Source organism: Nanorana parkeri, unplaced genomic scaffold, assembly GCF_000935625.1.
Source record: "Nanorana parkeri isolate BGI_ZX_2015 unplaced genomic scaffold, ASM93562v1 scaffold42, whole genome shotgun sequence".
Lineage (NCBI taxonomy): Eukaryota > Metazoa > Chordata > Amphibia > Anura > Dicroglossidae > Nanorana > Nanorana parkeri.
In genome coordinates, this window is record NW_017306310.1 from 63469 (window position 1) to 91330 (window position 27862).

At 42.0% G+C, this 27862-nt stretch overlaps 1 protein-coding gene across 1 annotated transcript; it reads right to left on the minus strand.

The window, feature by feature from the left end:
- Positions 1 to 786: 786 nt before the first annotated feature.
- Positions 787 to 27435, minus strand: TTLL6 (tubulin tyrosine ligase like 6). Its single transcript, XM_018571447.1, has 14 exons — positions 27164 to 27435; positions 24406 to 24446; positions 24158 to 24276; positions 23939 to 24069; positions 21759 to 21915; positions 19639 to 19782; positions 17315 to 17400; positions 16224 to 16449; positions 14745 to 14926; positions 13407 to 13595; positions 10111 to 10294; positions 5908 to 6114; positions 3009 to 3360; positions 787 to 1022 (listed from the first exon to the last, which is right to left on the minus strand). Exons 1-14 carry the CDS (start codon positions 27433 to 27435, stop codon positions 787 to 789), a joined length of 2526 nt encoding a protein of 841 aa, XP_018426949.1.
- Between the last annotated feature and the right edge of the window lie 427 nt (positions 27436 to 27862).

Genomic DNA, 27862 nt, shown 5'->3' on the forward strand with positions numbered 1-27862 from the left:
TGCCTCGACATATCCCCATCCATGACTATTTCACATCTTTAACCTCAGGAGTATCTGATGAGGCCTTGAAAACATTTTTGGAGTCACCATCACATCACATGAAGCAGGTGCCTGGTAAAATATCCTGGGTGGGCATAGGAATAAATATCTGTATAGTCCCCCACAGAGGCATAAAAACGATCATGGATGGTTGTTATATGGCCAATCACAGAGAAAATCTGTGTCTCTGACTTGCCACATTCACATCGCTGCCAACAGTTTCCTTGTCATTAGTGGTACAGTCAGGGCAGCCATCAGGGGGGGGTACGGCCGATACTCATGTAAGGGGCCCGGGCAGCCTGGGGGCCCGCCCGGGACGCTTACATGAGTATCGGCCGACGGTGAAGAGCGAGGCCTGGCCCTAGCAGCGCTTTATACAGAACAAGGAGAGGTGGTGGTGTGTGTGTGTGGGGGGAGGTGGAATGCTGGAATTTTATGACCCATAGAGATGTGAAAGAGAACAGTGGGACATGCTGGCACTCAAACTGTAGTTGAACCAGCGTGTACTGTCATCAACAGGGTGACATAATCCTGTTGGGGCTTCTAGTTATAGCAAAACCTGGTGTTTGAAAAAAATTGTTCTGTCGTTTTTACTGCACTGCGTGTTGTCTATGTAATGTATGTATTCCATTGGAATAAATACATATATATTTTTTTAAATGACATCTATACTATATGTTCATATTGATATTTTCATTAAACTAAATCAAATTCTACAGTTTACAAGAAAGTATAGCATTAAGTTTGTTACCAATTGATATTCAAGTTGAAGATTGGTTGCCTTGGCTGGTCTAGTCGCTGAGCAATCGGAGCCGAGCATGATGCAATTGTTAATGGTCGGTCAGCAGACGAAGTCCCCCCAACAGCAGGCAGCATGCAGCCAGGTGATTGAGCAACATTGCCTCTCCCAATAGAAGGTACGTTATTGAGGGAGCCAGAAATAGTTCCATTGTAGCGTGTTGGTTTCGTGTAGAGTGAACTTTCTGGAAAAAAAAAGTTAGTTTTTTTAATATTTTTAATAGAGTTTGTAGTACATATGAGATTACAGGCATATTAATTAATAAATATATATCATATTTCACAATGTTACATAGCTAAAGAATGAAAGTCTCATAGAAGGTTATAGAAATAAACATGATATACAGTCTAGATTATAATTTATATATGACATATATAAATAGTTTTCTAAATAGAAATGATATCAGAAATAAGTACTTTCTGCAAACTAGTAATGTGACAAGCTAGTGACAATGTCACCTATAGCACAACAATGCCACAATATTTGGTTTGGGCATATATTGGATAAGAGAACTGTAAGTGGCCCAGATGCAGCTCTGAACAGATCAGCATCTGTTACTACATTATTGTTTTCCCTGTGTTTCAGATCTAGAATTTACATATGTACTGTATACAAGGGCAATGAGAACTATGAACTATGCTACTAAAGTAAGTTACAATTTAGCTGTATTGTAAGTGAAAACTGGGTCCTAGTGAAAAGAATGCCACTTCAGGCCAACTAAACGCATTGCAAGGGTTTTAGCAGACTTCACTGCAAATTTGTACCTGATTCAGTTCTGTAGAAAATGACATTGTCCAATCCAGCTGCCCTACTAAAGTAAGTGCTTATTGGAAGTTTGCTAACTATAAGTACATGGTCTGTTGTAATAACACTGCACCTATAGGCGTGCAGACTGGGTGTGCCGGGGCACACCCCAATTACCCTGAGTGCAACACCGAAACCGCAACAGTGGGCACCGTGTTTTTACTCACTGAGGCGGTGGTGAGATCACAAAGATCTCTCTGTGACCGGCTCAGTGATACAGAGTGCAGCAGCACTTGACACTTACATTCCTGGGAAGCTGCGTGGGAGCATGGCTGTGGCTTCCCAGGTTTCCCATCCAAATCAGGAAGCTGGGCGGGTGGTCCCTGTCAGGCTGTCTGATTCATTACTGCACCCCTTCTGGACAAGGTAAGGGACAGCTGTAGAGATGGGAATACAGGATGCCTCAGGTCTGTGTATGTGTGTATATATTATAAATACTGTATGTATGCATGTGTGTTTGTACTTTCGTGTGCACACCCTAATGCAATAGGATGTGCACACCTATGACTGCACTCATGACATTCCTCTCGACCACATGTGTCCAACACAAGGCCTGCGGGCCGAATCCAGCCCGCCGGGACGTTTCATGTGGCCCTTGCAACTCTCCCGCCTTACATTTTTTAAACAAAGCTGGAATTGAAGCCAGAGCTGTACACAGGCACCAGGTCCCCAGCAAGGTCCCGGCAGCATTCCTGTGAATCGTGGTGTTTGTTTACAGTGCTGGCTGAAAATCTCCTCCTTCCACGCTGCCCACACCCGCCGACCGGGACCCCACACAGCCCAGCATAGACCCCACACAGCCATTCGAAAGTCCACACAGCTCACCTTAGAACCTGCAAAGCCACCTGAGAGTCTGCACAGCCCACCATAGACCCCATATAGCCCACCTGAGAGCTGGCACAACTACACTAATTGCCATTATATTTCCTAGACTTCTACTTTCAAAGTTAGTTATAAAGTAATTACTAAAACCAGTAATAATCGAATACAGAGGCAATTATTTAAATACATTTAACTAGTCCTACAGATACAACCGGCCCTTTGAAGGCAACCATATTGCTGATGCAGCCCGCATTCAAATTGAGTTTGCCATCCCTGTTCTAGGCTTCCAGGCCTCCCTGGAGGTACTCAACAAAGATAAATGTGCAGCACAGTATACCTAAGCAAAGGATGCCCATAGTTTGGTCTCAAAACTAAGATGATTTTGTAAAGTGAAGAAATAAGATTATTGAGAATTGAGTTACATGTGGAAATTTCCTTAAATCATGTAGACAATATATTCATTAAGCCCTTAAAATTGAATAATATACGTATTTATTATGATGAATGACATGTCTATGGGCTTGATCATTATTTAAATACTTACTCTGCTCTGTCTTTGCTTTGGCACTTGTTAGCCTATTATGGCCTCCACTTTTCACTGGCTTGTTAAAGGAGTTGAGTTCATTGACGATCGCAGTTGCTCGCATTGTTTGAAACCCATTATAGGTTAAAGTTTTTTGATGTGCATATCTCCGTGATGCATAATGTGTTGGAGGTGGTGCCCCTATACCAAGAAAATGAGGACAATATCCTGGAGACCCAAAATGATTATGGTTGGATGTGGCACTTGCTTGAGCTACAGTCTCTGTGATTGCACCTCCCTGGCAGGAAACCGGGACATAGGACATGTTCCCTTCTGTATCCTGGCACATTATCAGACCTTGGTTAAACTGAGTCTGTAAGGAATAAAAGTGTGGAGGCTGTATTAAAAATAATAGCAAGTATTGCATTCGCTATGTCTGCTTAAAAATTAAGTGCTCGGATGTTACAACCACTGGACAAAACACTTGTCAAGTTGACATAATTAGAAGGTTTCTAATTGGCATATTGTTTGGAGAAGTTTTGAATTGCAAGGAAAGTTTACCTTTCCTAGACGTCCATCAACATATCTGATGGTTTTACTATAGTTTAAATACAGTGAGGGGAAGTTAGCAAAACTGGAGCAGACAGAACCTGGACCAGGTGCCTATGGCAACCAATCACATTATATCTTTAATTTTCAAGATTAACTGAACAAACTGAAGAGAGAAGCTGATTGGTTACTATGGGCAACTGCTCCAGATTCTGTCTGCTCCCGTTTTGATAAATTCCCCCTCTAGCTGAGAATGCAAAGCTATGGAGCCATATTTCAGAATAAACTATCATTCATATTTGAATACATTCTAAACTCTTTTTCATCTAAAATGGACCTAAAATCAGACATTGGCTTGATTAAAGGTTTGCTGCACCACCTTCAATACAAAAACAAACCTACCCCCATTAAATACTTACCTGTCCCCTGGGTCTGACTGGTCACTACCTCATTGACACTTTCCCTTCTCGACCCCCGGTCAGATGCAGCTAATCAATGCCTCTTGCTTACGCAGAGCACACCCTTGATGGTGGCACAGAAGTGTAAATGTCATTGAGGCCTGGATGGTCCCCTGTCCAGGAAACAGGTAAAAATGTATGGACTTTTTTTTTTTTAAATCTGACATACATTTCTACTGGGTAGTCTATATCAGATGAATGATTCCTAGGGCACAGGAAAAACTATTCTCATATGGGTACTTTGGCTTGTAAAAACATGCATCATTCAGCAGTTTACTTGTGCCTTTGCTTTCTTCTTTCATAACGACATTGTCACCACTAAAAAAATATATATATATATATATCGTATATACTCGAGTATAAGCCGTCCCGAATATAAGCCGAGGTACCTAATTTTACCACAAAAAACTGGGAAAAAGTTTTGACTCGAATATAAGCCGAGGGTGGGAAATGAGGCAGCTACTGGTAGATAGATACCAATAAAATTACATTAATATTTATTTAAAAGAAAAATAATAACCTAGCTCTGTAAGTGGAAAAGGGGGTACAGGGCTACATATCATGTACTACGGATCATTTAACCCATTCATATTAGCAGAGGATAATTGTAAATCTATTGTTCAGTGCATTCTATATGTAGTATATAGTACATGTACATATAGAGTGCCTGCAACAATACATTTACAATGATCCTCTGCTAACATGAATGGGTTAAATGATCCATAGTACAGGGCTACATACAGATCATTTAATACATTCATGTTAGTATAATTGTAAATGTATTGTCTGCACTGTATTAGCAGTATATACTCTATATAGAGTATATACTGCTAATACAGTGCAGACAATACATATATAATTGCTTAATTAATCTCTCTCTCTACCCCCTCTCCCCCCCCCTCCCCACACACACTGTGTGCCGGTGATCGGATCATCACATCACGGAGAGAGCAGGGACGAGTCAGCGGCGCGCTGGTCCAGTGGGAGGAGCTCCAGGTGGGGTCCTAATTTAGCTGACTTAGAGGTGCCTGCCCGATAAATTACAACCCCACCTGGAGCTCCTCTCGCCTGACCAGCGCGCCGCTGACTCATCCCTGCTCCCCTGCCTGACTGGCCGCTGCGGGGGTTTTTTTTTTCTTCTTACTTACCTCGCCGAGCGTCGCGTCACTGCTGCTCCGGTGGGCGGCGCTCCGAGCGGGGTCATCTGGCAGTCTCCGGCCACCTAAATTAGGACCCGGAGACTGCCAGATGACCCCGCTTGGAGCGCCGCCCACCGGAGCAGCAGTGACGCGACGCTCGGCGAGGTAAGTAAGAAGACACCTGACGCTGACTCGAGTATAAGCCGAGGGGGGCTGAAAATCTCGGCTTGTACTCGAGTATATACGGTATATTTTTTTAAACAACGCTAGCCATTGATGAATGCAGAAAGTTTGGAATTTAAGCGTCCTTTATTGGTTAACTAAAGGTATTGGGGATGCTTACCTTAGCCATTAAAGATTATCACTTAAAATCCAAACTCTTCAAATGTAAAATGACAATTAATGACAAGCCCGCATTCGCTGTATCCAATTAAGTATTTTGCTAAGTCATGTCAAATTTGTGAGTACCACACTGTGCAAGTATCCGACATCCATCATATGTTTTATGGTTCATGGCTATCACATGGTCTTGCGTCAATTAGAACTCATTACACTTTGAAAACCAAAGCCATCATTTTACCTTATGCTAAATAACATTTGTACAGTCTTCAACCAACAGCACCCAGAATAAACATGTGTAGGTGACACAGCAGAACCATCACTTATTATATAGTTATAGATTCGGCTGCAAATAATTATATAGGAGTCCATTTGTGAGGAGTCCATTTGTGAGGAGCCCATTACATTCTTACATCATAGGCACTTATTTCATACTTGATATCTTGTTTGAGCATCTAGGAGACTGTAGTCATGTGGCTTTAGGTCGTGGGTTTTGGGCTCCATAGTGCTGAACAGTCTATGCAGCAGATCCACTATACCAAGGCTTCTGATAAGCTTCGCCCTCTGCTGAAGACCTTGGAGCCTATCGAACTCCTCTTGTTCATTAATGTCCACTGGTTTCATGGAGTCTAGTTTCATCTCCTGGGTCTGGAACACAGAAAGTTATTATTTACTGACATAATTTGTATAGTATTATGGGAAAACATAAAAATTCTGATGGATATTTTACAGAATAACACATTACTAATTGTAACAATGCAAGATTGGAGAGCTATGATAGTTCTGGTCCTAAAGCGTGTCTAAAACCCAAAACAAAAATGTAATATATTTCAGCATGCCAGTCCTTAGGTGTGATGGCTGCAATAGTCCTCTTGTTTCAGGTTAAGAACATTTTTATCAAGTTCAGAAATATAAAGTTTTTGTACTAAACGTAAAATACTTTTCATGTTGTCCACTGAGGGACACAGGAAGTCATTCACCTTTGGCACTTTGCCTACAGGAGCATTAGACACTGACAAACAAAAAAATGAATAATGTCCTGGTTGAGGTGAAAGGTAGAAACTACCATAGGTAAGAATGATGCCTCAAGCCTCCTTGTTAATATGTAAAACCAGAAGGGTTCCTTGCAGGATAAGGCTGCCAGTTCATATACTCACCTAGCAGAGGTAATGGCAATGAGGAATACCATCTTGTGGGTGAGGGTAAAGTGAGCAAACACAGAGAGAACCAGATTTGATCCCACAGAGTAACAGGGAAATGAACAGTGGAAGTTACATGGGAGACTCCCTGTACATTGATTGACAATCAGAGCTTTAACAGCCATGTCATTAAAGGAGAACTATGGGGTCAGGGCTTTTCCCCATAGTTCTCCTCAGGGTAACGTGAGGACACAAACTAGCGTCCTCTCGTCACCCTAAGATCAGTATACCGCGAGCTACAGCTCGCGGTATACTGAGACGCCGGAGCGGATCCCGACATCGATGTTGAGATCCGCCCAGCTGCGTGAGTGACAGCTGGCTCTGCCTATCTACAGGCAGAGCCAGCTGTACCCTCCCCCGTCCGTTCCGCCAGTCAGCGCTGGTGGATCGGAGGGGGGAATCCAGCCCCTCCCCTGTCGCGGCAGAGAGCCGTGACAGGATCGAGAAGTGAGCGAACAACGGTATGTGTTCGCTCACTTCCCGATCTACTGAGCCGACCTGTGACAGTCTCATTGTCACAGGTCGGCTAGAACTATGAGGTGAGTGAAAAGCACTCCCCTCATAGTTCTCCTTTAAGGCCATTGACCCGGAAGCAGGATGGTAAATCGGTCCTTGCTACAAAATAGCCAGATATTCTTGAAGATCCTATGGAACATCCATCAGTCTTACCAGGTTGTACAATTACATCCGCCTGGGCCAATCCAGAGCAATGAGGATCCCCGTAATGCACCCCATCTTGATCCTGTGGAGCAGACGTGGAAGAATGTTTGAGGGGAGGAAAAAGATAGACCCCACAGAGTCACCAGATAATTCACTGCTTTAGAAAGAGGATCGTTGTATCTGAGAGACAAAATTACCCAGTTTATTGTTAAAGGTGTCCACCATCTGTGACACAGGTCATGGAACACATCCAGGTGTAGAGACCACTCCCCTGGATCCAGATGTAGTAGGCTGGGGAACTCTTCCTGACAATTATTTATGCCTGGCATGTACATGCTGCACAAGGCTGCAACGTAAAGCTGAAGTGAAGGCAAAGCCCCAAGTATTTATGAACCCAACTCGTGAAATGAGATGTAGTGTCAGGCAGCTGTAGGTGACCAAGTCACTGTAGGCAGGCAACAGGAACAGACTGAAGATTGGAGTTTCATGTGGCTCTTGCAAATGGGCTACTCACAAAGTGAGTCTTCAGATACAGGGCAAGCGCTGAGGCAATGCCACAGCTCTGGACTTCGAAAGTGCTCAGCAGCTACTGTAACTTTTACCAGTATTTAATGTCTGTAAAGCACCACAAGTAGAAAGACACTTACAGGCTAGCCCCGCAATCTCCAGTCCAGAGAGATCTGTGTACGGCACTCCATAATTATGCTGAGGAAAGGCCAATCCAGAGAGCTGCTATGAAGAGCCCAACTTTGGTAGCAGTGCAGGAGGAATCTTGATTGAAGAAGAAAATTGAAGGAAAAAGGGTAGCAAAAAAGGTACATTTTTCCAAGCAGAGCTGAAAAAACACATCTATCGTCTTAGGACACTTGCAAAAAACAGAGGCATAATGGGAGTAGGAGGAGTTATCCTGAGCTGGCTTACAGTTTTTTTGTGTGCCATGTTCAATCCTCCTGTAGCTGGCAATATAACCCAAAGGTGAATTACTTCCTGTGTCCCTCAATGGATGTGAAAGAAGTACTTGTTAATCTTGCCAGAAATACAGTGTCTTTGTCACTTCCTGTGAGCTAAAAAGACAGCATATAACTAGTCCACTCTTTCAACTATGTAATGGAGATAAACAAAGGCAGACTAGTTTGAAGTCCAGCCTATGTGATAACCAGCCTGTACAATGCCCCCATAGATACCGTAGAGAAGTATGGACATGAAGGGACAGGAAGTGTTATTTATACCAGGTGAAAGTAAAGGAAAAAAAGCCTGAAGAAAGAAAACTAATACAGACAACCCATCCAAGGACTGGTCAGTCGCAATATATTCCAATTGTTTGTGGTATTTAAATAAACCTGAATCATTAAAAGGGCCCATTACCACTTGTCAAGTTTTCAGCAGTAAACACATGACATATTTATGCCTTTCTAGTAGAAATTCTGTTCTTTAGTATGTATGTAGTTTACATCAATGTGTCGCATCTTAGTGAGTTTTTAAAGTACTGAAACATATAACCTTTTCGTGCTCTATTTTTGTCAAACAGCCCCCTTTAAATGTATACTAAATGCCCCAAAAACATTTATTTTTAAAAGATCATAAATCTGACAATTTTTAGTAACCAATAGAACTTTATAGCTTTTCCTCCTGACTGCAAGGTTTAATTTTTTTTAAAGCATTAACAGTGAAAGAATTAGCCCTCGTTCACACCTCTGCTATGCAACAATATAGAGGTGCTGCAGGATGCACTGCGGTAGGGCGTGCTGCTGTGAACTGAGCCTAACGGTTCTTTAAAGGAGAACTATGAGGTGAGTGCTTTTCACTCACCTCATAGTTCTAGCCGACCTGTGACAATGAGACTGTCACAGGTCGGCTCAGTAGATCGGGAGGTGAGCGAACACATACCGGCGTTCGCTCACCTCTCGATCCTGTCACGGCTCTCTGCCGTGACAGGGGAGGGGCTGGATTTCCCCCTCCCCGGTCCGATCCGCCAGCGCTGACTGGTGGATCGGACTGGGGAGGGTACAGCTGGCTCTGCCTCTAGATAGGCAGAGCCAGCTGCCAGTCACGCAGCTGGGCGGATCCCGGCACAATTGTCGGGATCCGCTTCAGCTGCAGCGTCTCAGTATGCCGCGAGCAGCAGCTCGCGGTATACTGCGGCGTCTCAGTATACCCCAAGCTACAGCTCGGGGTATACTGAGCCTAGGGTGACGGGAGGACGCTAGTTTGTGTCCTCCCGTTACCCTTAGGAGAACTATGGGGAAAAGACTTAACCCCATAGTTCTCCTTTAACTCATAGATTTTCTAGCCTGATTGACCAAGCCAGCTGACAAAGTGCATTCAGTCAGTCATTGCCTAATTCTAAACACATATAGAACCAAATTATCTGTAGAAGTACCTTAATTATTTACATCACTAGTGGAAACAAGGAAAAGGGTATGACTATGAGTAAACATAATTTAAACATAAACATATACATTGAAGCGTCTATTAACCATTGATGTTGGTCAAAAGAGCAGACCACTAAACAACTGTTTGTAGAACAATAGTGGCATAACCAACCATGCTTATACTTGCTGACCCTACATGTTGGAACCCTTGGTGCCATCCTGTAGGTGGATTTTAGTTAAGCATATCTGTTTACTACTAATCTGGAACTGGAATTACCTGTGTATTTAATTACAGAAAACACCAGGATCATCTAACGACCTGGAGATTACAATAGCCTGGTCAAACACATTCACTTTCTAAGTAGCCAGTATGTATATAATATGTCAGTATCAGATGTTCACTGCACCTTTCTCTCTGCTGTTCTACATCCACTGGACACAATGCGCACGGATGGCCTGCTCGTCACCTTGTATTTTACAGGCTTTTCACCTGCTGACTCTCCTTGTAGGGTGTCTTTAATGTCTTTTTTCTTCTTTCCAGTGGGTAGCTCTTTCTGCTCTTGTTTAAGTCGAAGTTCTTCCAACTGCTGCCTGTCAGGAAAATGTTTATAGCTTTTAATGAAGCAATAGTACAGTCCATATGAGAAAAAGGGCTGGAAAAGTGGGGTTCTAGGTACTATCCAAGGATGCTAGTGTTTTCACAAATAAATGTCAGTTTTGCGGTATCGAGGATTCATTCAGTATTTGAAGTAGCATGGCAGTGCACAGACCCTGTATATTGTACCTGTATATTAATGTTTCATTTGTATCAATGCTCCATAGAGAGTAATTTAGGTGATAAAGTTAGTTGAGAGCCATAAATATGTGTGCGCTATAGAGGGCTGAATCCAAAGAACCACTGTGACTACGTAGTGTAATTCTGCAGCATTTTCTGCATAAATCTGCTACAGTTAGCTGCTTAAAATCAACAATAAGCACAATGCTGTAGTTTGCACCCCATGAAAGTGGCAAAAGTCATACCCTGTTTCCCTGAAAATAAGACCTACCCCGAAAATAAGACCTAGCGTGTTATTTTGAGCCAAAAAAAATATAAGACAGTGTCTTATTTTCGGGGAAACACGGTATTTACTATACAGAGAGATACACATTTTAAGAATGGAAAAACTGTAATAAAATTGTAATACTCAATATATACCAATAACAAAAGATGAATATATACCAATAACAAAAGATGAATACAAGTCACGTTTGACTTCTGCAACTTGGTAACATGTAGCCCTCCCTCCTTTCACTGTAGGCTCTAGAAGGACAGTCTAGTTGGAGCTTTGTGGAAAAACTCAACAGAATACAGCCTTTACCAGCAGGGCTATCCTTATAATGAGGCGGCCTCAGGCAGTTGCCTCGGGAGGTATCTCATTTGGGGGGCAGGTGTGAGAGGGGGAGGCAAATGGTAATCCACAGCATCCCAGGTTGCTGAGAGCTCTTAGCAACCTGTGACGCCCTGTCCAGCTTCCCGCCCCCACCGCTCACTGACATCATCGGCTGGCAGGGAGCTGAGTACCACCTCCAAACCTGAACTCCCGGTAGATACAAAAAAACCCACATTAATGCAGTTCTGTATTCATTAAATGAGAACTATGAGGTTTTCACTCATCCTCATAGTTCGAGCCGACGTGTGACAATGAAACTGTCACACGTCGGCTCAATAAATCGGGAAGTGAGCGAACACATACCATCGCTCGCTCACTTCCCGATCATGTCCCTGCAGAGAGCCGTGACTGTCACTCACGGCTCCCTGCAGGGATTCCCCCCGCACCGATCCTCCAGCTCTGACTGGAAAAAACGGACGGAGGAGGGGGCGGGTACAGCTGGCTCTGCCTCTAGATAGGCATAGCCAGCTGTCAACCACACAGCTGGGTGGATCTCGACAGTAATGTCGGGATCCGTCCCGGCTGCGGCGGTCTCAGTATACCGCAAACTGTAGCTCGCAGTATACTGAGCTTTGGGTCATGGGAGAACGCTAGTTTGTGTCCTCCCGTGACCCAGAGGAGAACTATGGGGAAAAACACTTACCCCATAGTTCTCCTTTAATACATCATTAAATGTATTTCTTTAATACAAGCAGTACCTGAATTTGACTTGGTATCAGCCTCTTGATGACTCTTATACCAGCCTCTCTCAACTGGGGTGCCTTCTGGCTTTTTTTGGGATGCCTTTAAATTTTTTGCACCATGGTATGCATTTCCATGGCTCAGGCAAGCTGACCACCAGCACCATGGAGAGCCACCATGGAAAGCCATGATGCTAATTCAGGGAAGGCTGCATCTAGGACCTCCCTAGCATTTAGAAGAAGACAGAAGTGAAAGGGGCTTCTGATGTAAAGCGGACAACACCACATCATTTTTCTGCTTGTTTTTTTATTTTTTTGGGTGTTCTGCTCCTTAAAATCCATATAGATTTTATGGGGAACCACATGTCATTTTTTACATTTTAATATTTACTTCTTTTGACATTTTAGACTGGGCTGTCTCGAGATTTTGCATACTTTTAAAGGGTGCCATGAAGGGTTCTTTTTTATTTCAAAATGCTGGGGGGAAAAAATGTTAGGAAATGCTGTCCTTTACAGCAGAGCTCATGCTCAGAGGGAGAAGCAGAATAAGGAGACAATCAGTTGTGCTACAGTGTTCATGCTTTAAAAAGGAAAATACTGAGAGCAGAGTGTCAGAGATGAGGTCATCAGTCTGCAGCTTCTTTACTGTCAAATCACAGGATGGGGAGGAACAAGACCTGTGAGTGTTACTGAACTGCAACAGATAAAAACCAGGGCACATGTCGTGCTAGAAAGGAAGTGATGTGCAAACTGTTGGCGCTATATAAATCCTGTATAATAATAATAATAAATCTCACAGGACTAGATGGACAGAAATACCAGTCCATTGACAGGTAAAACAACTCTTATATGTGCATTATATCTGTGTGCTTAGCTGTTTGCTTGGAATTCAGCTTTAACTGATGCATAGATCATTATAGATCATGACATAGATCATGTCATCATTCATGTGTTCCTTGAGCAGCAATGTATCTATGTACAGCCCCACCGAAATGTCCTAATGTATGTAGGCATCAAGAGCAGGATTACTTTTTTCCAAGGACTTAACATTAGGGTTGCCAACTTTTCTTCAAGCAAAACCCGAACACTCTAGTGACACGCTGACATTTTTTGGGGAGAATGAGTCGTGGCTTATTTATATGTAAATAGCACCAACCATTCATATGTAAATATCCCAGTTGAGACTATTTTCAGTGGAGGGCCAGTAGCCCTATCTTAATTTTGGTTGCCCCTGTCTGCCTGACATCTTGTGTCTGGGTTTCTGCTGCCATGAAACCCGGACACAGCATTCAAAACCCGGACTGTCCGGATGAATCCTGGACAGGCGGCAACCCTACCTGACATGATCTATTGTCTCAGTATATTAAGACCTAGCACGTAATTCCACCTTAGACCCATGCCGAGATTGTAAATATTATCCTCTAAAATAAATGATTCTCTCTGTGACTTACCAGTTAATAGCTTACTTAATCCATCCCTAATACAAGATCTTACTTCCTTGTTGTAGTTACTCAATTGTACTGTTGTTGTAGGTATCAGATATCAAAGTCGGCATATATGAATACATGCTAAGCAAAGAGGGTGAGGCATTACCTAGCACACTCTTCTCTGGCCTTGGAAGCAGCCGTTTCCTGAAACAAGGAGCCGCTGTGTTTGAAGAACTTCTCATATTTGTCTCCTTTGCCTTGTGGGTAAATACGGTGATAGCCTCCCAAGTGGCTGTCTTCATATTTTTCAACTTGTTCCAACCAAACAGCCTGGGAAGTTTCAAACTGCTCACGTCTGTGTGTACAAAATGTGGGTAAATATGGCAGCAGACGTACAAGTATACTCACAGAAGCAATATGCATTCACATGAAATAGGAACACAGACATCTATGGAAAATTACATTCAGAATGTGTACTCTGCTAAAAAAACTGTGTAGTAGAGGTCAAGTAAAGTCACTCAAAGTGGGCAAGTTGCCCATTTGTAATTCTCATATTGCTTCTTAATTCATATTTTTTTAAAAGCAGAAAGGAAGGAAATAAATGCACACAAAGTCAAAAATATGCTAATAAAAAACTAAAATCTTATTTTTCCCCTGAGGTTTTTTCTATTTCACAATTATGGTGCAATTAATTGTAGTCAATAAGGAAAAATAAATGAAGGTGGTTTCTGGTAGTTTATATGGCTGCAATGGGCTCCTGAGGCTAAAAAGCTCCTTTCAACTATCCAGGACCTAATCCTATACCAAAAAGTGCTCTTCCCCCATTACTCTCATTATATTACATTATTTTCACAGAAAGAAAAAAATTAAACAGTGGGAAAGAAATTAAAGCAGAAGTACACAAACAACAACTTAGATGCACAAAAAAGGGATGAAAATAAATACAAAGGGCATCTAAACCACATAACCTTAAAGGCACTAAACATCTTCTAAATAAATAGTCTGCCTCAACTCAATTAGTAAAATGGAGAGTTTCTGCTTTGGTGTAAACTTGTATTATCAAGATTACTCTGCTCATCCCTACACCGTATGTAGAGAATTGATACAACTCCTGCTATTCATGAATGCTAACATATACCAAAAAAACTGCAGAAATTACTACCCTCTTCAGCTGGGATCAGGAATGTAGGCTGAGATTTTTCCCATATAAAAGCATAATTTTGTGTGCATTAAACAAAATGAGCACAAACTAAGATTTGTCATAAGTTTATAACAGATTTTCTTGGAATACCATTAAACGACTATTGGGATCCAGTGTAAAAAGGAAACCTAGGTAGGATTTTATAAATTATATTGCTTCATCTTAAAATCTGTGTATTCGGGTACACACCCAAATCCATTGGGTAGTCATTAGTCTTGAGAAGGGAGGAGGAAGTCATGGATGCCCATAAGATTGTGGGAGGGTTGTGGATGCTTATCAGAATAAAGTAGGTGTCATTCTTACTTGGTCTCCTTGGGGAGATTGCGCTGAAGTAAACGTTCCTTCACCCTGCGTTTATCTTCCTCAATAACCTTCCTTTTGTCACAAGCCCGGAGATTGATCAGATTAAGAGTATCAAACAGAAGGGCGTCCTTTACTTCTCTATCCAGGCGTGAATCGGTGGTAAAACTTGGTGAATGATTCACCTACACCAGGAAATAAATAAAATGGTATACACAAAAAAGTATTTTAAAATGCTAAAACCCAATTAAAGTAATTCTTTGTGAATCATTTTTTACTGGAAATAATAAAGATGTAAACCGAAAGCTGTGTTGTTGATTGCAGTGTAAAACGTGTAAAAACTGCCCTCTCATTATTCTGCCCTTTGAGCGACTGCGCTTTTCCGAGGCTACCTGGGTCACTCTCATGGGATGTCCATGGGGTGAGCATTTCCATCTACCCAGTTGGAGGTGCCTATTTCATAAGCACTATGTTTCAGACTTGTGTTTCATTAGTTGGTATATTGCGACTTTCACTAGGGGGAAAATTATTTGCCTTTAATATAGTAAAAAGGTTTGACCAGGCTATTACACAGATGTCTTTTTAATTTATATTTAAACCATAACACAAAAATTATATATATTGCATGTCACCACTGCTGTGACTGCATTCGTTTTTTTCTTTTTTAGGCACAGTAGAGAAAAATACTCTTCGATACTGCCACAAATTAAATGTTCTTGTAACTTCCTGTACACATACTAAAATATCGAACAATGGCATGTGCTTTCCCAGCTATCTTCTGTGAACTACAAAATACCTCCCTCAGTGTGATGGTAAGGAGAGGCAAAGAGAGGGAGAGGTGTTTGAGGTCCAAATCAGAAAAGCAGTTTAGAGTGACAATGCTAATCCCCATAGATAAAGTACCACTAGTGACTGTGAGTCACCATAACACAGAATGTGTGTTACAGGCAGGGTCTCCAGGGGAAAATACAGGAAACAAAGCCAGAAAAAGGGAAACTAATGCAGCCACCTCATCCAAGGACTGCTAAGCTGTAATCTATTATATTTTTGTGGTAAGGTGTGTCAGGATGAAAGAGAAAAAAATGGGCAAGAAAAGCTTACTGTAGGTCCATTGTGAGTTTATTACAAGGGTTACATAACTGGCTAGTGGTTAGGTAACACTACATTAGGAGGACTTAGCAATACAATTTGCATCCAAAGAACATTGAAAATATACATTTGTACAGCGCCTGTTCCATTCTTTGCAAACTGCAAACCAGATGTATTCTCTGGGACTCAGTGGCCACTTTGATCGGAGTATTCTACTGAAGCAATTGTTGTTCTCTCAAACCAAAAGCAGCCATATAAACAAGAGCACCGAGCAGCAAAGATCCAGGAGATACTGTGATACTTTCACAGGCAGGGCTGAATAATAAAGTTGCCAAACTATATATAAATATATATATATATATACACACACACACACACACACACTCTTTTTACCTCTAACAGCCAGGGCTTCAACTTTTTGTCCACGAGGATGTCAAAGCCAAGAATCTCAAAGCAGGCACTGCCAGCAATATGGTTTGGGAAGCAAGTCCGATAGTTGTGTTTCAGAATAGGGTGTGCAGAAATTAAAGTCTTGATAATTACGTCTTCAATATCCTCCCAAAGTCTATTTGAGTCATATTTGTTGTTTTCCAGCCATATCCATAATGTTGAGAGCTTCCTATTTCGAGAGAAATGGAAAAAAAAACATCAAGGCTTGTACATATAGGCTTTTTAAAGAGGTGTTCACCATGCATTTTGGATGCCCGTGATCCTTTCCCGATTCCTGATAGAGATAAGGCGTATTGAGCTTGATGGCTCAATAGGCTCAAGCAAGGCCATATCTTAATTACTGGAGCCTATAGGTACACACACTGAGGCACCTAAAACAACACCACTGTGATAGAATCACCTTTTTTACACAGTTGTAATTATAACAATGTATACATAAGCTCATTTAAGATGAATGTAGTTCTACTAATCATAGGAAAACAAATGTTACTATACAGGAAAAAACTATTTTCCTATGGTGCCTATAGGCCCATTTACTGGTAACTCCAACCCTGTACACAAACTTAGTTGTGCCCTGCTAAAATGAACATGGTTGGAGCCCCTGTATGGAGTCAAATTGTTGGTTTCATAGATAAAAATTATCGGGACCAACAACCTGAAAACATCTAGGGGTTTGCAGTCAAATCTTTTTGAGATTGCCCCCTAAGATACTTCTGCGTTTAGCACAAGAAAAAATTAGTTTGCATTGATGCTTGTGACCACCAAGTGTATGAGGTTCACTTTCACTGACTATGCCCAGAAGAATTGCAATGTGCTCATATGGTGTGCTCAAATTGTTCAAATGGGTGTGAGGATGAGCCTTATGGTGCAATACTAGCTTGCTCCTCTACAAGAGAGGTACCTTAACCAAGCTCAAATTTTATATACTGTATATTCAAACATTTTCTGGTTGATAAAATCTATTTTTGTCTCATTTCAATAATGGTTACTAGTTTGTATGTATCTGTTAAATATTTTCTTGTCACAATACCCACCTTTTGCTGCCTGTCACATCATCTCGTATAAAGTTTTCGCTGTGCTTGTTGATTGCATAATTGGTCAGGTGCATACAGACATCATCCTGTCAAAATTATATCAATAATTGATTTTAGTTTTTTTATAGGTAGACTGAAAGCATAATTCTAAAGATGAGGGCCACAACAGTGTCACACAGTTTACTAGGCCAAAAACATATCCATTAGGATCACATTTTATAGCACTTTTGGCAGGTACTCTTGATAGAAGACCACATAGTGTGATTTTGTTTGGGTAAACACATGTTAAATTAAAGAAAATTATACTAGACAAGCAAACAGTCACTTGACATCTTTAACTACTTACAGTCCGGAGCAATTTCATACTACAGTATTTGCACACACATGATAAGAACAGAATTTTTGGCTAGAAAACAGCTTAAACCCCCAAACAATTACATATTTTCTGAAAGCTGAGGCCCTGAAGAATAGAAAAAATGCTAGCGGCAATTTTCTGTGTTGCACAGTATTTGTGCAAATGTTTATTAAACCAGTATTTTTAGGATAAAATACACTGAAATGAAATGTAGTGCACAGAAACAGAATATAATACACAAATATTTGGTAAAATATAAAATATGGGGTCATGTTGGGTAAATAGATACCAAACATGTCAAGCCTTAAAATTGCATGCGCAATTGCATAAAACTACAAAATTTCCCATAGGTGACGCTTTAAAAGCTTTTACTGCTCATTGGTTTAGTGTAACTGTGATTGATGGCCCTAGAATTATTGCTCTCATGCAGACATTTGCGGTGATATGTAACATGTGTGGCGCAATCATCGTTTTTTCCAGATAGGCGCAAATAGCAAAGAGGATGTGGCAGGTCCTCTTTATGTAGACATTAGGGGTCTATTAGATTTAAGTTACGGCACCCTTTAAAAGTATGCAAAATCTCTAATCACACAAAAACCCACATCAAAGTGCCCCTTCAAATCAAGATTCCCCCTTCACATTAGGGTCATCCTTTGCTTCAGTAGCCCCCTTCACATCAGGAACCCTCTTTCACATCAAAAGCCCCTCTTTTATACCCCACCTTTAACAGAGTTCCCCCTTTACATCAAGAGCCCCCTTCACTTCAGTCTTCACTCCCCCCATCACATCACAGTCCCACTACCACAAAATGTTGAGGCACCCCTGAGGAAGCCAGAAGGCACACCAGGGTACCAACCCAGGCTGAGAAAGGCTGCTCTAAGCAGTTTTCAATTTTTTTTTTACAATTTGGAATATGTTATATGGTCAATTAATACCATATAACAATACCATTTTATAACATAATTTGTTAACCACTTGCCGTCCACTCGTTGCAAAAAAAACGGACGGATGGCAGACTCCCATTAAAGCATCTTCCTCCTTGCTGACCTCCCTCCGTACTGTTAATGCGGAAGTGATGTGTATTACATCACTTTCACATTCACCTGTCAGTCACCTGGCTGCTATAGCCAGAGAGAAGAAGCTGATGAAGCAGATCTCTGCTTCATCAGCTTCTTTGGGCGTCCCCAGGTGACATTAGGGGTCTTAGAGACCCCTAATGTTTCTATCAAGAGGACCTGTCAGTGTGCCTTTGCTATTATATAGGGGGATTGTTATCCGCGAACTTCGGAGTGAGAGCAATCATTTTAGGGCCATCAATCACTGATAACACTAAACTGATGAGCGGTAAAAGCTTTTAAAGCGTCGCCTATGGCCAATTTTGGGTATTGCCGTTTTTTGAGGTTTCGCGGGCGCGCGCAATTTTAAGGCTTGACATGTTTGGTATCTTTTTACCCGAAGTGACCCCATCTTTTATATTTTACCCAAAAATTGGGTAATAATAAATGTTTTATAATTTAACCGCTTGAAGACCAGTTGTTTAGACCCCCTTCCTGGCCAGGCCATTTTTCAGTATTTAGCGCTGCGGTACTTTGACTGACATTTATTCCGTCATGCAACGCTATACTGAAATAAATTTTATACCATTTTTGGGGATAGATAGAGCTTTCCTTTGGTGGTATTTAACCACCACTGGGGTTTTTTTATTTTTTACTATATTTTGGAAAAATTACCGGGAAAAAAAAACTTTTCCCCTATATTAACTACCTCCCGGCCGGCTGTTGTAAAAAAAACGGCCGGCCGGGAGCTCTCTAGATCTGAGCGGGCGTCTTTAGATGTCCACTCAGGCACGCCCACTCGCGCGCAGCGCTGAATACTGAAAAATGACCTGGCCAGGTCAACACCGCGGTTTAACACCGCGGACTTCAAGTGGTTAATATTCTGCTCTGCTTAATGTAACAAGGCTCTTTACCAGGTTGCTGTGACTGGGCTCTGTGTAAGTCATAGTTGCAAAACGTGCCAACCCTTCTTTGTAGATGAAAATGCGCAGGGGGTCACAAGATGTCACAAGCACATATATCCGTAAATCGAATTTGTATCCATTGACGAGGAATGGCTGTACAGAAAAACCAAATGTTAATGTAGGTTTAAGCCCGAGATCTTCTATATCACAGGATAATATAAATCTATAGAATAATACCAAGTACTAAAACACAGATTGTAGACAACAGGACTTGCTCATACGGGCATCATATGTGAAATTTCTGTAAATGCTTGAAAAACTCTTTACTTGTTTTGGCAAGATTTGAGACCTGTTACCTGTTTGACATACACAGAAAATGTCTCAGAAGCTCCCTGAAAGCTTGTCAGCAGCTGATATGTATTAATAATAATGATAATATTATTATTATTCAGGATTTATATAGCACCAATAGTTTGTGCAGCGCTTTACAATATATGGAAGACGTTACACAGTTACAATACGAATCAAGACAAGAAGGCAAGGAGGGCTTTACTCCCAGGAAATTATGTCATGAGGGTTTTTTTCAGATTTGGTTGGTTTATGTGGAAGATTTGGTAAATTTGTACAGTTCCTTGCACTATCACTGGAAGTGCAAAACAAAACATCTACCAACAGCTCATTGTTCATTCAGCTGACCCAAAGTGCAGAAGGAGTTCGAGTCAGCCAATCCAACATCTGGATTGGCTGAGCCGAACCTCCAGCAGGCTACTCACTGCTGTTCGGCCTATTCTCATAGATGCCGAACAGCAATGAGTGAATAGCCGAATGCCGCTCAGCAGCATTCGGCTCGACTATTCTGTTCGGTACCTCTGGTGGTACCGAGCACAATAGAAAAGCAGTCAAAAAAAGTTCAACATAAAATAGAAAACGATTGGGCGGAGCTAGCAGTGACAGCTAGCTCTGCCCAACTGTTTTCTATTGGCCGGGACCATCATTACAATGAGAGCTTGTCGGAGCCGGCAGGGATATGAAAGTCGGCTCTGCCAAGCTCTCATTGTAATGACAGATGGGCGTCCCTGGTTACCTGGTAACCAGGGATGCCCATCTGTCATTACACACTGAGAACCCGTCGGAGCCGCAGTGATTTTACATTTTTTTATATCACGGCGGCCCCACCGGGTTCTCAGTGTGTAATGACAGATAGGCATCCCTGGTTACCAGGTACAGGTTACACACACAACCCGGTGGAGCCGCAGTGTAATGTCAGAACGGTGTCCCTGGTTACCTGGTAACCAGGGATGCTGATCTGAATCTGCAAGTGGCCGGAGCCAGCCGTGAGATGACGGCTGGCTCTGCCCAGCTGTCAGTAGCAGGCTGTCAGCCGGCTAATGGCAGGCCGTTCGGCCAGCTTCGAATTTCCCCTGGGCTCAGTCGAGCTGAAGCGTATGCCTTCGGCTTGACTGAGCCCCTCGGACAACTTCGGGAGCTGTACGTGCTATAGTGAATAGCCCTTACAGCAGCCCTGAACCGAAGGGGTACTGGGGCCGAAGCTAGCCGAAGGATCAGCCAAAGCTACGGCTAGATCCTTCGGCAGCTTTGTGAATAACCGCCTATGTTTTTTTCAGCCCTGACCATACTAAATAAAATACATTCAATATGTGCCATTATGAATTACATTGAGGGGCCATTCAGATTTGTGGGTTGGGGTACGTGCGTTACTACAATGCAAAGTGTCTAGTGTTGCGATGACATTCATTTCGAAAGGCACCCCAATGCTCTAATCCGATGCACCACACCTGCACAGCAGTGCACCACAACATATGGTGATGCATTGCTGAGCACTGCATTGGAAACACTAGTACATGCCCATTTTTTTCTGTGTTGTGGTGCATTGGCAGCCTATTCCAAATAACTGGGCTACTGCAGATGATGGCACTCACTAATGCACTGCAGCACAATGCAGACAACTAAATCCGGCCTTAAAAATTTGGAAACTGCTGTGAAAGTTGTAGGAATACTTCACAAAGCCTTCTTTCAATTCCCCATGTGAACTATTCCATACTTAATTTTCATCAGTACAATGTTTACTGTGGCAGTATACTATATACAGAACAGGTCATCTCTGTTACCTTGGAAACATACTGCTGACAGATCATATGTTCTCCATGTTTGATGTCCTTCATGTTTTTAGAAAGAAAAATGCCCCTGCCTTGGCAGCCACTGTCAGGTTTGCAAATATACGTTTTGTTCTTCTTTGTGCGGCAGTAGGCCTGGAAATCACCATAACTGCATTAAAAAGAAGAAGACAAGTAATAAAACTTTAAAAATGAAAAAACTTGTAAAAATGTTTATATATGATAAACAAGAGATTAAGGTACCAATAGACCTTTGAAACCTATTGAAAAGCCCAGAGTTTTTGACATTTATACTGTATATCACAGTTATTTGCAGTACTGGGGGTCCCTGGTCCAAATCCCGGTCAGGTCACTATCTGCAAGGAGTTTGCATGTTCTCCCTGTGCTTGCGTGGGTTTCCTCCGGGTTCTCCGGTTTCCTCCCACACTCCAAGAAAGAAATACTGGAGGGTTACTTGGCTCCTGTCTACATTGGCCCTGTATGTGAGATAGAGACCTTAGATTGTAAGCTCCTTGAGGGCAGGGACTGATGTGAATGTGCACTGCATGTAAAGCACCGTGTTGGTGCTAGATAAATACCTGTAATAAATACAAATAAATAAATATACAACTGGGTTACAGACAACCTCAGTAGACCAGTGCCTGAACAATGTGGCCCTCACAAGGATGAACATTTTACATTTTTGGCAGACCCTTCAGGGTTTGTTCACACCATAGGGCAGTGCGTTCCAGTCAGAATCGGACCGGAACGCACTGTGGCCGGCTCACTTTTTTGCTGGGCTGGAGGGGAGGTGGTGGGCCATTGAAGTGAATGGCACCGTAGCCACGCCCTGCGGCCGCAATGTGATCGCAAGGGACATTGTGCCTGCAGTGCGATCAAAATAGTGCTTGCAGCTTTGGCCCATGAAACATTGCTTATGCATACTCATAAAACCACTCGTACTCATGTGACAAGATTGGAAAGCCAAGATTAGAGCTGCAGCTAACGATTATTTTCGAAATCGATTAGTTGTTGCAGCCCTAGCCAAGATCTTAGATTAGTGATTTTTTTCTAGTCTGACCCTATATCTATTAAAAGCTAAAAGGTCTTATTTTCAAGGAGTTCTATTACTTTATAGAATTTGCATATACGCATAGTATGAAGCTCCAGTACCTTACTCCTGTACTTCAATGCAACTGTATGGCAGATGAAGTTCAATGTCGATAAATGCAAAGTAATGCATTTTGGAGTTAAAAATAGGCAATTTGGCTACAGAATTATGGGTATGCCACTAGGGAAGTCAGTATTGGAGAAAGATTTGTGGGTCACTGTAGACCACAGATTGAAGAATAGCTTGCAGTGCCAGGCTGCTGTAAACAAAGCAAGTAGAGTCCTGTCTTGTATTAAGAAGGGAATGTATTGCAGGGACAAGTCTATAATTTTGCCACATTACAGATCACTAGTTCGGCCGCATCTGGAGTATGCGGTCCAGTTTTGGTCACCAGTACTCAGAAAAGATGTCCTTGAGCTGGAAAAAGTCCAGCGGAGGGCAACCAAACTCATTAAGGGGTTGGAGGACCAGAGCTATAAAACAAGGCTGTTAAAATTAAATATGTTCTACTTGTAAGTAAGGAGATTAAGGGGGGGCATGATTTTCTTGTATAAAATGTTCAATGGTGAAGGCAACATTAATAACAAACTCTTTACGGTTAACCCCATAACAAAGACTAGAGGCCACCACCAAAAATTGCAAAAACGAGGCGCAAGGGGTTCTTCTCAGTTAGAGCGGTTAAGGTCTGGAACTCACTGCCACAGGCAGTGATTTCAGCAAAGAGTGTGGAATCATTCAAGAAACTCTTGGACGATTTCCTTGGAGACCATAACATACAGGGGTACAGGTACTGCTGAGAGCAAAATCACACATGGACTCATGCACACGCACACACCTGCTCAAACATACATACATACACGCAATAGGTTGGAAATTGATGGACTTATGTCTTTATTCAACCTCAAATACTATGTAACTATGTAATGCACAAAAATAAAAGTTCCAGTAACCCATGGCAAGAATACTGTATCAGCTAGTGATTTACACCAATAGAAAAATCCTTTTCTGTGGACTGCTACTTCAATACTTCGTATTCTACTAAATTCTTTACTAATTGCCCCACTCGGTACACTGTGATACCTACTCAGCAGGAAGGCACCATGTTCGTGGAAAGATGTTGTATTCTTTTGGAAACAATTTTAACAGTCTGTTCATATTTCTTGCCAGTAAGTCCTTTCTACATATCTCATTCATTCCCGGGAAGTGATTGATTTTCTGTTTGTGAACAAAAATATACATTTAAATAGGGGAAATATTTAACCATTAACCAGGAGTCACTTAAATCACTTTGTAATGGACTTACTTGAAACCTCTTCATCTCCATTACACGCTCCAGTGAGACAGAGCAGTCTGTCCAGTAGGCCGTCCACTCCTCATCATCTCCAACTTCCTTCAGTCCACAAAGTCGTGAGGCACGCCGCACTGAAATACAAGCATAAGAAGAGAAGACAAGCCGACATAAGTAAACATAAGGCAGCATAAAACAATGCACTGAATCAGTTTGACAGAAAACAATATACTGTACCACTTTGAAAGGATGCACTGACTTACCACACTCATACTTGCAATTTGTTAAGTTGATACCAATTAACCTACAAATAAGAAGATAAACGATTTGTTGAGATTTCTGAAATGTTGGTAGTACAGAGAATATGCAATAAAACAAATGCTATGAACTTAATTACAGCTACCGTGTTTTGCTTTTTAATGATAGTCATAACTTTGAACAAATGTGTTGTATGATGGCAGGAGACACACACTTGCAACAGTTATACATATGCATTCTTTTACCAATGCAATCTTGCTGATATTAATCTTGGCTATTTAGGAAGAAAGAACAAAACTGGTAATGTACTGTATGTTGGCAACATTCTATGATAATCAGTGTTGAAGAGTAGAGGATGTTGCTTCTCCATGATAATATTGCTTTATTATGATTTTTTTTGTCACTATACTGTTGCTATTTTGTTGGCTGAACAATTCATAGCCTAGGTCTTGTACATACTAGCTTCAGCTTTTATATCAGTAGAATGTACATCAGGCTTTACCAAAGTATTTTCAAAGCTTTCAGACAACTTCCAACAACTTTGTTAAAGCTTTTAAAACACATTTCAATTTCAGTATGGGGGGTGTCAAACAAGATCTTAATCAGAGTGTTGATTGTTACCTTAAATATGCCAGTAGCAGGTCTCACAGGCTCTCAACTAGATTTTAAGTGTTAAAGGTTAGGATAGGACAAGTACCTGAATGGGGGCGAGGCCCCTTAAGGCTAGCGGGTGCCATCTTTCCCTACGGTGTCTAAAGTTACCATGTCAGCTAAAGAGTTGCGGAGCACTTTGTGGCAGGCTGGACCCAAATGCAGAGCTCAATATGGTGCTGGGAGCCTGGTTAGCGGGAGGTGCAAATACAGGGGCTGGGGAGAAAGTACAGAGAGACAGAGCAGGAAGCGGGCAGAGGCTGGTACCTGATTAGTACAGCTGACAGTGCACGAGAGAGTGGGAAGGGCCATGTAGTTAGAGGTATTTAAAGGGTCTGAGGAGGCAGGGGCAGGGAGTCTCGCATTGTGTGAAGAGAGCTTTCCCATTCACCCACCCAAGTATTTGTCTGTTTCTATGCAGGTCAGTTTTGGCTTTATGTAGCAACCTGCTGGACAGATCAGGCCACCTCGCAAGGCGAATTTGGAACCCTCTCAAGGCTCTAAGTGCGAACAAGTTCTGAATGTACGGCAAATTTCTAGTACTGCAGGCAGAAAAAGTGTGGAGATATTGCAGGTTAGGCACGGTGGGTGTCACCCAAGAGGAGCATCTCATCCTCCCTTTCATAATTAACAGGTGGGGGCTAAGTTGCAGAATGGCACCCAAGTAGGCCATGAATATATTATGTAGTCTCCAGATGCATACAGGCCTCGGTGGAGTGTGAGGTATCCATACCCCTGCTACCCTCTACTCCCTGCTGCCCCAAGGCCAGGCCACGGTTGGCCTTGTGGGAAATCCGTCCCAGCTCATGTCTATACACTGTGTATAGAATGTGATGTTTTACGGGACCTTAGACCTCGGCAGAGGAGGGGGAGAGAGGCTCCAGGGACCAGTCTTAGAGCAAGCCGGCTCTGCAGTTTAGGTGAGTATAACTTTTTTTAGCACCTAGACAAAAATAAGCAGTTACACCTTGCAGTACGGGGGTAACCTCATTACAAGGTTTAATAAAAGTTTTTCCCAGAGTTCTACTTTAAGATCTGTGTTTTACCTTACCATACTGAAGGATAGTTTAAAGGCTTCAACACAGCTGATTGAAGCTGGCTGAAAGCTTTACAAATGCTTTATAAAAGCCAGCTGCATATATTGCTCTCAGCTGAAGCCTGTGTGTACAAGAGGCTGGGTACAAGCCTCCTGTTCAGATAAACCCTATAGTATGTGTTATACTAATGATGCTGCCTTATTGATCTGTTTCATACTTGGCACCTATACAGTTTTGATATACTTAAAGGCTGAGTTCACCTGTTGCAAAAATTAAAGAAATGCACAATTAATAATATATAAAAAAAATGCATTTCTTTAATATTTGCAGTCAAGCCTGGAAAGCATTCCAATGGTGAACACTCGATCACAGCTGCAAAGCTCAGGCTTCTGCACATTTTCAAACTGGCAGAGCTCTTATGGAGGTACGGAGTTTCAGTTAGGAGAAATGGGGGGAAGGAAGGCTGGACTTTAAACTGCATTAAATCATCCTCATATGGCGTCCAGTTGTCCTTGCTCTAGGAAGAGTTGCACATATTCCCGCATCTACCTAGAGTTAGGATGGCTGGACCTCATATGAGGTGATTTAATGCAGTTTGAAGTCCAGCCGTCCTTCCCCATTTCTCCTAACTGAAACTCTGTACCTCAGTACGGAGCTCTGCTTGGGAGAGAATGTGCAGAAGCCTGAGCTTTACAGCCCTGATCAAGTGATCACGATGGCAATGCTTTCCAGGCTTGAATGCAAATATTAAAGAAATGCATATTTTTTATATATTATTAATTATGCATTTTTTTCGATTTTTGCAAAAGGTGAACTTATCCTTTAAGCAGAAGTAAGTATTTCCTGAACTTGACCATAGTAGATGTGTGGTAGAATGCCTCGCTACTCCATGTTCCCCAGGGGAATATCCTGTTGTATCTGATTAATAGTTTATAAACATTAGACATAAACTTGACATATAGTACAATATCTTCCTTCACTGTGTATGAGAAAACTACATTTCAAGAGACTTTACACTTACTCATGGAGATGCCCTTTCAGTGATTTGCAGACCTCACACAGTTAACGGCCATACCTGCGTCTTTTCTTCTTTTTCTTTTTAGATTGGTCCATTATATCCACATTTCCCTCAGTCACTGTGTCTTGTGCAGTATTCTTCAATTCCTCTCCATCTTTGCTTTTCTCTTGCTCCACAAGAAGTTCAAGGTCAGCTTTTGAAGTTATAGGTTCGTCATCTAATGCAGAGGTCCCACCTAAACTCTCACTGTCAGACACTTCTTCATCCTCCTCCTCATTATCTTCAGAGTCCTCGTCTGAATCACTGCTAACGTGGGATTCAACTTTCATAATTTCTAGCAATACCTAAGCTGTAAAATATGGACATTTTATAAGCTAAAACATCAGGAAATTAAAATGTGACACACACACCCTGCCAGACATCACAGCCAGGTCCTGCACTCTGCATACTATGTTGCAGCTGAGCAATACAGCATGGTTCAGGGCCCACCTCGTGAATGTACAATGGCACTGCACATTAATAAGATCGTTACTCTGCTTTATCTTCCTATCAAGAAGCCCTCAAAGTTAGAAACACAGTACTATTGGTTACACTTAAAGCAGAACTCCGGGCAAACTTTTTCTTAACCCTTGCAGTGGGGCTACCTCCACACTGCAAGTGTTAAGTGCTCCTTTGTGCCTAGGTGCAAAAAAAAGCAAAATTATACTCACCCGATTCTCGGAGCTGGCTTGTTGTTAGACGGGTCCCTGGAGCTTC

Bases quoted from the DNA above. Each gene is read 5' to 3' on its own strand.
- TTLL6 (XM_018571447.1), bottom strand. From the start codon at position 27,435: ATGAAAGTTGAATCCCACGTTAGCAGTGATTCAGACGAGGACTCTGAA. The intron at 13,596-14,744 runs GTAAGAATGACA...TTGTACACACAG, and splicing joins AATCTCCCCAAGGAGACCAA to ACGTGAGCAGTTTGAAACTT. The intron at 6,115-10,110 runs GTGCAGTGAACA...TTCCAGACCCAG, and splicing joins GTAGAACAGCAGAGAGAAAG to GAGATGAAACTAGACTCCAT.